The 12940-nt window shown below is 39.5% G+C and overlaps 1 protein-coding gene across 12 annotated transcripts in view; it reads left to right on the top strand.

The window, feature by feature from the left end:
* OSBPL9 (oxysterol binding protein like 9) overlaps positions 1–12940 on the top strand; it is a 141266-nt gene that overhangs the window by 85036 nt on the left and 43290 nt on the right. For 5 of the 12 annotated variants that reach the window (XM_059689636.1, XM_059689630.1, XM_059689633.1 and 2 more), the window contains exon 5: positions 11678–11761. The exons of 2 other annotated variants lie outside the window; for them this stretch is intronic. In XM_059689636.1, coding sequence (XP_059545619.1) covers positions 11678–11761 — 84 coding nt within the window. Of the gene's footprint in view, positions 1–480; positions 651–11677; positions 11762–12940 lie in introns of those variants that run through there. 5 more of the 12 variants (XM_059689631.1, XM_059689628.1, XM_059689638.1 and 2 more) reach the window with 4 other exon arrangements.

The following is a 12940-nucleotide window of genomic DNA, read 5'->3' as shown; positions in this document are numbered from 1 at the left end:
ATCGAGATGACACTTCGCCCCACAGCTGACAAAACATTTGGAGGTGGTAGGTGTGCCAGAACCACCGCCAAGTGGAGTGAAGCATGTTTACGTCTGTGCCCGGTCCTCGCGTAGGCGCCCTCTGTGGGAGTCGCCGGCCCAAGGCTGGGGAGCCTAGCGGAGCTCTCTCTCTCCGGCGATGCCCGCCCTTTCCTGGGGGCGGCAGCTGCCAGTCGCGAGGCGTCGGCGTGGCAGCCCCTGGCTCGGCCGGGTCTAGGCGGGGCCAGGGAGCCAAAAGCCCGGCCTCCCTCCGGGTGCCCACCCGCGGTGGCCGGCCCTCCCACCTCTCCCAAAATTGGCCCAACCAATCGTCAGCCTCTCACCTCCCTACAGCAGGTGACCCATGGCCAATCGCCAGGGGTCTCTTTGCCGGAGCGGACCGGCCCAGCCAATCGGGGCGGCCCCTAGGCCGAGCGGGGCGGGACGGGGCAGGGTAGGGGGAAGGGGTGTCCCGGGGGACCGGCTGGACCTGGCCTCACTGACTGCGCCGCAGCCCTGCGAGCCGCGAGGGGGGAGCAGGAAGGGTGCTCGGAAGCGGCCCCCGCTCCCTCCCCTGGAGGCACAGAGGGCGGGGGCCTTGGCGAATGGCTTTCTTGCTGGCCAGTTGCGGAGTGAGTAGACCCGAGGGTCTGGGAGAGGAGCCGGCCCTCATCCCGGAGTCCCCGGGGTCCCTGCTGTCTGCCCGGGCCGGGGGCGCGACAGTCGCCCTCTCCCTGCCTCCTCCCCGCCGCCCCCTGGGGTGAGTGGAACGCGGGCGTGCAGGCCCCCTTCCCGGGGAGCTCACTTCCTCGCCCGCAGGAGGTGGAGGCTGGGGCTCCGGGCCTCCTGTTCCACGGACTCATTCGCCACCAAACCAGATTGGAGACTCTTCTCTTTTCCGATTCATGTTTTGGAACTCTGTTTTCCTTTCGAAAGCTGTCTGAAGATACTTATTTTAAACACAAGAATTAAGCTTTCTCTTAATGTGGAAGCCTAATTTGACCAGTAGCCCATTAATAGAATCTCCAATTTCAGGCCATTTTCTGTTGTTTTATTTTTGGCATTGTGTTCTTACCTGGCCCAGTTTTTGGGTTGTGTAATGATTATGGGTGTTATTTGTGAGTATGTATGTGGGAGGAGGGAGGTGGTTTTATGCTTTTTGGGTAGCTTGTGCAAAAATATTGAAAGCTTTGGAATAGTTGTATGAGGCTTCAGGGGTGGGCAAACTTTTTGACTCGAGGGCCACAATGGGTTCTTAAACTGGACCGGAGGGCCGGAACAAAAGCATGGATGGAGTGTTTGTGTGAACTAATATAAATTCAAAGTAAACATCATTACATTAAAGGGTACGGTCTTTTTTTTTTTTTAGTTTTATTCATTTCAAACGGGCCGGATCCGCGGGCCGTAGTTTGCCCACGGCTGCTAGGTTTAGCTTCTCAGCACCGCTTAGTTATGGAAAGTTGAGTATAATGAATAGACTAGGAAGCATGTTTGGAATCATGTATTTTTTTTTGCAGTGTTCATACTCTATTTTGCTATGAATCAGTGAGATGTATTGAACTTCTTTTTGCTAATTTAAAGTAACGTGGTTTTGCTTGTTAAATTGTTTACTTTTAGCTGTGCAGGAAATTAAAAATAAATCAAGTAATTACTTTCCTAATTTCGGTGGAGAAACTGGGAAGAATCTTACAATAGTAGTTGTAGTTTTAAGAGCTTTTGTAGTGAGCTTTAACTTGGAAATTCTCATCTGCTATCTGTGAATCACCATCTCTCAGTAGATTGCCTGTATTGAACTGAGTAGGTGATAAAGCCCTTTAATGAATAGTGTTAACATCTCTCATTTGCTTTTACTTAATTTTAATTTTTTTTCCACTTTTTGTGCAGTCCAGCAAGAGACAACTGAAATAAAGATACCATATTACCTCTTCTAGCACAGAGAAGATATAAACCACTAAAAATCAGATTTTTGGTCTGAGAGGCTTAAATGGGAAATGAGAGGTAACAGAGAAGCTGGATCTGTTTCCAGACTGTCTTGAGTTTGGTTTTCACAGAGATGACATGATCAAGTGCTCCTCAAGAAAACTAGGCTGCAAAGGTTATGGTCACATCCATTTTGATATTTCTAAAGTTTTGGATGGTGTGTGTTGTTGTTTTTTTAATGTGAAAGATTGTGTTTGGTGTAATAATCTAACCACTTAGCTATCCACAATTAAAATGAAGACCAGCAGAGAATTTAGTACAATGTAAATTTAGTTTAGCCAGGAAAGAGCATTGTGATACTAACACATTCTGCTGATTGGAAAATGGCTGTTGCGTGGTTTGCAGTCTATTGCTTGAGAAAGAGGATATCAGACTTTTATTCTAAAAAGAAAATTCTAGAATGTCCCTGGAGAGATGTCAAGTTCTGTTAGTATCTAAACTAACTGATATTTATGGGGATTCTATAGAAGAAGACAGTTTTTATGATTATTTAATACTAGGGGCCCGGTGCACGAAATTCGTGCACAGGGTGTGTGTGTGTGGGGGGGAGTGTCCCTCAGCCCAGCCTGCCCCCTCTCACATACTGGGAGCCCTCAGGCGTTGACCCCCATCACCCTCCAATCGCAGGATCGGCCCCTTGCCCAGGCCTGACGCCTCTGGCCGAGGCGTCCGGCCCGGGCAGCAGGGACCCGCAGCTGCAGCGGCCCCGTGATCGTGGGCTTCGCTTTAGGCCCAGGCAAGGGGCCCCTAGCTCCCGGGACTGCCAGCTTCGACTGTGCCCAGCTCCCATCGCTGGCTCCACCCCTACTTCCTGCTCTCACTGGCCAGGGCGGAAAAGGCACCTGATTCTCCCATCATGGCTGGGGGGCAGGGCAAAGGCGGCCCCAGGGCCGCCTTTGCCCTGCCCCCCAGCTCTTAGCTCCCCCCTGGGTTTCCGATCACTGTCAGTGGCAGGGGGCTTCTTCCTGCTTTCCCTTTCACCTCCCTGCATTGTGCCTACATATGCAAATTAACTGCCATCTTGTTGGCAGTTAACTGCCAATCTTAGTTGGCAGTTAATTTGCATATAGCCCTGATTAGCCAATGAAAAGGGTATCGTCGTACGCCAATTACCATTTTTCTCTTTTATTATATAGGATACTTAGCCTAAAATTATATTTAGGAAGATTTTTCAGTAAATATTTAAACAAAGATTACATTTGAAGGAATAGTTCTTAGGCTGAAAATACAGCTAAGCCAAGTATCTGTTTCTAAAAGTTCCACTACACACAGGCAATTTAAAGCTATTTTCCATGTCCATCACTAGATCCTTTTAAACTTGCCTTACTAATATCTCTTGGATTTGGTCTCTTTTTTTCCCCATATGATATACTTTAATTCAAGCCCTCATCATCTATCATCTAGACTTCAGCAAAACTTTTTTTTTACCTAGACTTTTGCCAAATCTCCTAACTGGTCTCTCAAGTCACTAGACTCCCTCTCCCCATACTCTTTATCCAAAATTATATCCAGCTGAGTCACTCCTGTGCTTAACAATGTTTTGGGTTTCTCTTGCCAAAGTCCAGCTGTGTGGCATGTCCTTTAAGGCCCTTCTCAACCTAGTCCTAATTTTCTCTCTCGAGTCTGGACTAGGCTGCAGGTACTCTACCCAAGACATCTACTCTAGCACTGTGAACTGTGCATGCCAAAGCCTTTCATAGCTCTTTTGTCTTTTCACAGCCTTTCCCTTCTGCTTAGAATTATAATTGCACAGAATTCTGTCAAGTGATAAAATCTCCAGTTCTTCCTTTTTTTTTTTTTTAAATATATTTTATTGATTTTTCACAGAGAGGAAGGGAGAGAAACAGAGAGAGTTAGAAACATCGATGAGAGAGAAACATCGATCAGCTGCCTCTTGCACATCCCCCACTGGGGATGTGCCCGCAACCCAGGTACATGCCCTTGACCGGAATCGAACCCGGGACCTCTCAGTCCGCAGGCTGACGCTCTATCCACTGAGCCAAACCGGTTTCGGCTCCAGTTCTTCCTTTAACACACAGCTTGTGTGTTACTTTTTCTTTGTTTTTTGTCAGGCAGAGCAAGTTAGAATTACTCTTGACCGTTGTGTGCTACAACAGCACTTATTCATATCTCCATATTACATCCTTCACTAGATTGCATTCTACATTTTTTTGTTCACATATCTGATACTTACACTCCAATCTCCTAGGGACCAGAGGTCCTTATTCCTCTTTGTATCCCCATGGCCTTTGTCCTTAGTCCAGTGCTTGGCACATAGTGCTCAGTACTTTTTAAATGATCAAAATATGTGACTTTATTTCCTCAGTGTGCAGACCTTTGGCTCAGTTGTACTGGAATTAGGTTTATGCGTGTAAGTTAGAGATGTTTCCTAAGTCACCCTTCCTCTCCCTTGTTCTCTGAAATCAATAAAAATATATTAAAAAAAAAAGATGTTTCCTAAGTCACCAAGCTCCCTAGTGGCTGTGGCACCTGAGAGACAAGATTGGAGAAAATGTTTAAAAACTATGTTATAAATGGTGAGCAGATTCCCAGCTAAGCTGCCCACCCCCTCAGTTTATATGCCCTCTAATATAGTTGAAAGAATGCTAATAGCAGTGCTGGCACAAATTGATTCTGTGATAGTATCATAGGAAAAAGAGTTTGTTGCTAACTAGAGAAGTAGGGGAGACTAATTGGAAGGGGTGAAATTTGAGCTTATTTCAGAAGATTAGGTAATGATTAATTATATTTGCTATTATCTCTAGTGTCCTTAAAGATGTCCTTTGAAAGTGATAGTACCTGGCATATAACAGATATTCAATGAATATTTGTATCACGAAGGAATAGTAGTGGCTGCTGAGTGTGTGTGCCTGCACATGTGAGAGAGAGGGGGTCAGGGAGAAAGACTGACCCAAACTTGTCCTTTCTACATTGGAGTTCATTTATTTCAGGAGACACAATTACGAACTTTGCTTCTTTGCTCTATTGACTTAGCAACTTAATTTTTTCCAAAGTGTGCCATTGAACCAAGTTACATATTCTGCTTACTCAGTTGTTTCTTTGCATTCTCTGTATTCCAGGGTGTGTTTTAAAATCTGGTTGCATTAAGTCTTTCTCACTCAGTTTTAAGGTTACACTAAGTGATAGAGTTTATTATTGTTTTAACATTTCTTGTCATACCATGGAGGACTTGGTTGCAGTTGGAACCTGTAAGCTCTTATTGCCTTTACTTAAATGAAATGAACTTTTTTAAAAAAGTAAGTGGACCCCAGGTTTTTCCAATATGGTGAGGTATTTACAAACCTCGTTTACCTGGAGATACTGACTTCATAGAATCCTGAAACTGGAAGAGATCTTGGAATTTTAATTCAACCTCTACCTGTTTTTATGGTGGAGGAAATAGACTTAGAGAAGCCAAGTGATTTGCCCAAGGTCACACAATTAGAGAACAGAACAGTGAGGACTAGAGCCCTATGATTCTTGCTCTTTTATTTTTTTAGAGAATCAAGGTGCTGCTCTGGTGCTGCTTTCCATCCATGGCTGGCTTTATTCCCCAGACTCCAGTAATTTTTCCAGGTTAGCTGCTAATTTTGGTTTCAGCATCTATATCTGAAAAATATCATCTTGTACTTCTCCAAGAGAATATTATTCCTCATTTTGGCATCATCCTGCTTTCTGGCCTCCCTTTGTGCTTATTCTAGCCCTGCGTCTGTGAGTATACCTGCCTTTTCTGGTTGTTCTCCATTTTCCTGCAGATTCATTCTCTGCCTTTCTTTGCTCTCAGCTTCAGGAGGCTGACCTTTACAGCCTGTGTCACCTGGCATCCTTTATCCTCTGGCTTCTGGCTAGGGTTAGCCGATGGGAAGCAGCAACGTAATATTGAAGAGAGAAACTCCGCGGGTATTTAATCTTCTTGCTCCTTTTCTGATTTGATGCTTTCTAGCAGTGGCTGTTTCCTACAACTAGAGTGTCCTTTGAGTAGCTCCTTCTTTGATTGGTCCATGGTTAACATTGTTCCCTTCCTTCTTCCTTCAGTTTAGGATGATGAAGGCTTCCCTGCCTTTCCTAATTTCCAAGTACTTCAGCATGCCTTGTTAGTTTCCTTAACCCCACCCTCGTCTCTCTAGTCACATTAAATAGAAGTTCAGACATCCCATCTCATTATGCTGTTTCCAGTGGGGCCCACTGCTATAATACTTTCCCCCTCCCCATCTCTGTCCAAATCCTGAATTCAAAAAAGATGACCTCTGTGAAACCTAACTCATCCCCTTTAACATTCTCCTTGGTATCTCTTAGTACCTTTCTCATAACACTTATTTTATCATGCTTGGATCAGTTATTTGTAGATAGATGTTTATCTCCTCTAACTAGTAGCCTGTCATATGATATTGCGCTTGGTAGGCCGCCTCCACAGGAGCCACGCTGCTTCCACGGGAGGCGGGCCCGCCGTCTCTCTGGGCCTGCGCTTGGCCCTGGAGGCTGTGGCCGGCCCCCCTGTCCCTGTCTGTGTACGCTCTGGCTGGGCGCGGCGACGAAGCAAGCATTCCGCCAGGCCGCTCACACTGCCTGCTCTCAGTGGCCGTCTCCCTGGGACTGGGGGACTCCGGCAGAGCTGAGAGGACTGGGTGCCACCATCTTTTGTGACAGAGTGATGGTTAATTTGCATATTACCCTTTTATTAGATAGGATAGATTTGAAACTTCTTAGGGCAGGATATCTATTTCATCTTGGCATTCCCCAAATCGTCCAGAAGATACCATAATCATAGAGATTCCTACTGAATAAATCATTATAATGCCGAGTTCTAAGCCCAGAGCAATATGTGTAAAGCAGTGCTCATGATAAGATTTGTCACGAGAGAATGCGTTCTTAGAGGAACAGGTTAGTTGTCATTGCCAGGTCTTACAATGCCTTGCCTCCTATTCAATTTTTCATTTTTTCTTAAAAACTTTTAATTAGCCTTAAAAATTCAGATCCAGACTTATAAAATAAAGCATTTTTAATAACTAAAGTTATTTTTTTCATGAATACTCTATGATCTGCAAGAACTTCTTATACTTTGACTACTTATTGTTTAAAAGCCAACAAGTAAACACATTTCAGAATTCCTTATTTCATTCACTTTTAACATTTTTGTTGAGTACTTGCTACAAGCCAAGCACTAGCCAGGGGGATACAGTAGAGAACAAAACAAGTCCTGTATTCATGGGCATATATTCTGGTCGTATTTTAGACCATCTTGATATATTTCTGACATCTATCAAAATAAATCAGGGTAATTTGTTATTACACTTTAAACAGCTTTAGCAATAACTGAACCTGTTTCCTTCCGTTTGATATTTACTGGAAGCTAAAATCAGATATATAAAAACTGTTTTGGCGTATATAATTTTTAAAGGGTAAATGCCAGAATTTATTCTTTTTATTTCATGGTTATTGTTTTTGCTGTTTTGTTTGGTTGGTTTGTGTGAGATAAAAGCCTTCTAGGACGGAGTGTCCCGTGGTCTGATTAGTGTATCATTTGCTCCCTTGGGTATTACTTTTCTCTATGATATTTTTCTATACAGAGAGATCCAGTTTTGTTAGAGGAATATATGAGGTTTTATTTTTTAAAACATAATCAGATTTTCAACAAGGATTATGTTATGAATGAGAATTTTGCAGTTATTTCCAAACTTGAACTACTAAGACACTCAGTTTAAGGATTTATGTGTTTAATGTGAATTTCTTCTAGTTATTCATAGAGCAAATTTTCAGGAAACTTACCTAAAACATTTGGGTTTTTTTGGTGGATCCCTATAAATAGACTTTTTGCTTTCCAAAATGCTGTTAAGCTGAATGATGGGCAGTAATCTGAGGTTGGAGAGGGGAATAATGTATTTTTTCCTTCTCATGCTGGTAAGACATGCTGGTCAGAGCTCATTTGAATCCTGGAATGACTTACCCTCTGACTTTTAAGACATTCCTGGTAGCCTGACCAATTAATGTGTGAAAAGAAAAGCTTTGACTGATTGCCAATATCACATGGTCAGACAGTGCTTTGTTGGGAATTATGTAGAAGGTATTTTTGTTTTTTATTAATTTGCTTTTTGAATGTTGAGTCATGTTTAGCGGGAAGGATGTGGGGGGAAAATTAGGTATTCTGCTTTGTTTTACTGGCCATCATGCTCAGCATTTATTCTAGTATAGTGGTGATGGTTAATTTTTAAATGCTTTTTTGCTAGCTTGTGCTTTATAAGTGATGTTATAAATTCATTATGCTACATTTTATTTTGCTTGGAAAGGTGGATCTGAGCAGCTTGAGCATTGCCAAATTTACTTTCTTAAGACACTAGCATTTGTAGATAATGTTAAAAGAATAATGCAGATAATTTTGGAAGCTGAAAGTTAAACAAAATTTTAAAAATATTTATCATCTGTGCAGTTTCAGAATATTTTTTACATAAAGCTTTTGAATTAAAATAAATGCATACTTATAAAAACATCAGACAACATGAATATATAAAGTAAAGAACTGTCTCAAGTTCCCCCGTTCCCTCAATCCCTCATAATATATATGTTTCATGTGTTTTATTTCAGTGTGTGTCTGTGTGAATAAAATAGTTTTTTTAAATGTAACTTCTCTATTACTCATGTCTCCACTTACCTAGCATAAGGTAAGGATTAAGTTAATAATAATTGACTTGAATTCAGGTGTCTCTTTTGTTTCTGTTGTTTGCTTTGTACATTCAGAGTCTATAAACTTATGTTTAATTTTAAGTAATTTGCTACTTTCTGAAACCTCTTAAGCAGTTTATATGCTTTCTAGACCTTTATATCTCTAAAATGCTAGTTACATACATTATATAAAGAGAAACCTTAATAATATCTTGGTCAAACTGGGGCACTTTTTAGAGTAAGGAAGTTGCTAATAATTTTGCTGAGACAATAGGCAGAAACAGGGACTATTTCATACAAACTAGGATAGTTGGTCATCTTATTTATAAACTGCAAGTTTTTGTTTTATATAATTTTGACAATAACTTTTTGTATGGCTTTATTAAATAAATTTGGGGAGACTTTTGGATGGACAAGTTACCAGTGATTTAAATAGAGTAAGATGGTACTAATTACAAACCTTTTTTGTGTGGGTGAGTCACCAAATCACTTTATGGAATCAATATTAGTGGTTTGTTCTATAAGTCACAGAATGGTGTCAGTGTTAGATGAAGAGATCATAAAGAATAAGCAATTGTGCGGAAAGTTGTGATTAAAGTGCATGAATTTTGGCAATGGAGTCTGTAACTCATTCCTCTTTGGCAAAGCAGTCCTTTTTGTCCTAACTATATGAGCAATTCAGATTTGTTTTGTGGTATTTTTTAAACAGAAACTCAATGTTATGCATATTAATTGTTGTGCATATAATGCATAAGCTATTTTCTCTGTAAAAAAGATAAAAGTGATTCTGCTTTTCAAAGAACTAATGTATTTTCAAAAATCGGATTATTTTATGAGAAAAGGCTTTCTTAATATCATTTGCCTCTGTTACCAAGGTAATAATTCGGTGCTATTTACCTTTTCTGATTCAGGCATAATACTCAATACTTTTCTGAACATCTCATATGGAATTTTTTGTGTGTGTCCAAGACTGTATTTTATCACTGTTTGTCTGTTGTTCATACCTTTTTGATTACTATTTTCTTCTTCAAAGTTAACTTACTGTTCATTTTTTTAAAGGACTATTAAATACAATTTATATTTATATCCTTTTCTTGATTAGATCTCTATTAAAGTTGCATGTTTTTATGGTATTATTTAGTTATTAGTTCATTTTATTTTTATCCATCAAATATTCATTGAGTTTTTACTTCTCTATGTTAGGTACCACTGTAAGGCCTGGGATGCAGTGGTGAATCTTGGTTATTTACCATTCCAAATTATGAAGAGGAAGTAGAACACCTGCTGTTGTGTTACTTTACACATATTCTTTCATTTTATCTTTCCAACAACCTTGAGTGGAGGAAGTGGAGTAGGAGAAAGTGGAGGTGGAGAAAGTAACTTCACCTGATTATACAGGTTAATTGGTTAGGAAGCTAAAGATTCAGGATTTAAAACTACATCAGTCTTAACCTTAAAGCTTATGCTCATTTTCACTATATCAAGCTCCTTTGGGCAACATTTTTTTTCTTAATCATCACCCAAGGATATTTTTTCCATTGAGTTTTAGAGAGAGTGGGAGGGAGGGAGGAGGGGGAGAGAGAGAAACATGGAAGAGAAACATCCCTTGGTTCCTCCTCCCACATGCACCCCCATCCCTGCAACTGAGGTATGTGCCCTTGGCTGGAATCGAACCCATGACCCTTTGGTCCAAGGGTTGATGCTCTAACTATTGAGCAAAACCAGTCAGGGCTCCTTCAGGCAATTTTTAGATTACATTTTAATGCTCTTATGCTATGAATTCTTTTCAAGTATCATTGTGACTTAATGGAAAAGTGTAATGGATTTGAAATCCAAAGACTAGGTTGAAATCTCAATTAAAAAAATAATCCCAGCTGCATGAGTTAGGTAAGCACTACCTAACTATCTGTCTTAACCGTTTTGTGATAACGAAGTGAGAAAACATGTACAGCCTATAGCAGAAAATTTAATATCCTGAAAAAAAAGTTATTTTTTCTTTCTATTTTTTGTTAATCCTAGCCAGAGGATATTTTTCCATTGATTTTTAGGGAGAGTGGAAGAGAGAGGGAAAGACGGAGAGAAACATCGATGTGAGAGAAACACATCAGTTGGTTGCCTCCTGCATGAGCCCAACCAGGGCCTGGGCTGAGGAGGAGCCTGCAAACATGCCCTTGACCGGAATCGAACCTAGGACCCTTTGGGCCACAAGCCGGTGCTCTGTTCACTGAACCAAATCGGCTAGGGCCTGAAAAATATTTTAATATCTATTATGCATCTATAGAGAATCAGAACTATGAAAAAAGACCCTACTTTTAGGCCATTATTGGGGTACCTAGCAGTTGTTAAGAAAGCTATAGCTTCCACGTTCATAAAAATGAAGCTATTAATTTGGAGCCTTAGCTTATCAGAACATTGATTTAAGTGGAAAATATCTTCCTGAAGATACAGTGGAGGAATTTGATAATAGCCTCAATTTTATAGACATTTTAAAATTGATAATCTCAACTCCAAATGAATCAATAGCTGGGTATTGTTTAGGATTAAAAATAGGGAGCAATTCTTACTCTTAGAACTTCTCTATACCTCTAAATCCTGTTCTTTCCTTAGCTGAAGTGGATAAACAACAAACATCAGGGATTATAAATGTTTCTAAATTTTCAATGTAAGGAAAATACAAATTAGCATTCTCCACATAGAATCATGGTTTTATTACTATTTCTGGTTTCTTTAATATGCTTTTTTTTTTCATCATTAAGCCAGATTCTAAATCATTTGGTAAGAAGACAAAATGGTGTCTTTTCTCAAAAAAACTTAATTTGTTAGCAAATTTCTAAGGAACAGAAAGCCATTAAGTTTGGCATTCTTTTTTTTTTTTTTTTTAACTTCCCATTTGCTGTTCATGTATCGACTTCTCCTCTGTATAATTACAGATTTTTCTCTTATTATTCCTTTACTTAATTATTGATGTCAGACTCACAGCATGGTAACTTTCTATTCTCTTTTTTCCTTACCTTTATGGAAGATCAGTACCACACTTGCTTTTTTCCAGTCTTCTGGTATCTCTCCAGTTCTTGAATTTTCAAAAATAATTGTAAGTGATTCAATTGTAAGTATACGCTATACTTCTTTCATTGGATGAAAGTGTATCTGTGATGCATGTCACCTGAAATTGCTAATTGTGAACATTAACTTTCCAAATACTCTCATATTTTAATTAAAACAACATTTCTGCAAAGTTTTCATTATTTTAATTATATGCTTTGTGTTTTGCTAATTTTTAACAATCATCTGCTTTTGTCTGGATTCATGCCATTTATTTTTCATTGGGAGACTTATTTTTATTGGGGGAAGGGAGGGGAGTGTTTTTCCTTTGTTAAAATTTTAAGCTGTTATTTCCTTTTACAGTTTTACTGATAATTCTGTGTTATTCTGAACTTTTCTATGAAACTGACATAGAATATTGTCTCTATTTCTAATATATTTTCGTTTTCTCTTTTTGCAAGATATTTTTACCGAATAACAGTTTTGTCCTGTATAAGAGAAAGCACTGGATATTGCCAGGATACTTAGTCCTTAGTTTTGCTGTGAAATAAGATTTGATATGTGAAATTAATTACTCATTTGTGAATTTATTTTTTTATAATGTTATTATTCAGCTATAGCCCTTCTCCTTGTGCTATTCTCAGTTCCTCAAATTACCTATAAGTTTCTTATTTCCTGATTCTGACCTCAGAAGACCTTAAACCACCTTTTATCACCTGTCCCTCCACTGTTCATTACTCTTCCTCCGTCATTAGGAATTACATTAATAGTTCTTACTTCATCTCAAAAATTGCCTCCTGTACTGTTTTAGTTTTAATAAGAGAGTCTCCCCAAAGCAGCTACAATTAATATGTACTTTAGTTTTAAGGACATACCTTTCAATACCCTTTTTTTTTTTTAATGGGGGTGATGTATTCAGTTATGTGTATGTATAAAGTATAAGTAGTGTTTAATGTTCCAAGTCATCAATAGAAGTTCATTTAATTTTGCCGACATTTGTTAGCTTTGAGAAGTATCTTCTGAGAAAAGTGATACTGCTCACTATAAGTATTAGAAAGATAATAGGGAGTACTTTTATACAGCTTTGCGGCCGTATGATATTCTTCTACTAATCTTGATATTATTTTTAAAATTTCCCTTCAGTTGGGCCAGATGTGTGCCTCTGTGTATATATTTTAAATTAATTACATGGATCCTGATATAAAAATCATATATTACTCTTCTTGACTTTATATATATGTAT

The sequence above is a fragment of the Myotis daubentonii genome, chromosome 3 (genome assembly GCF_963259705.1).
Source record: "Myotis daubentonii chromosome 3, mMyoDau2.1, whole genome shotgun sequence".
Classification (NCBI taxonomy): domain Eukaryota; kingdom Metazoa; phylum Chordata; class Mammalia; order Chiroptera; family Vespertilionidae; genus Myotis; species Myotis daubentonii.
Note: the sequence above shows the minus strand (reverse complement) of the source record. Positions and strands in the feature narration are given on the sequence as shown.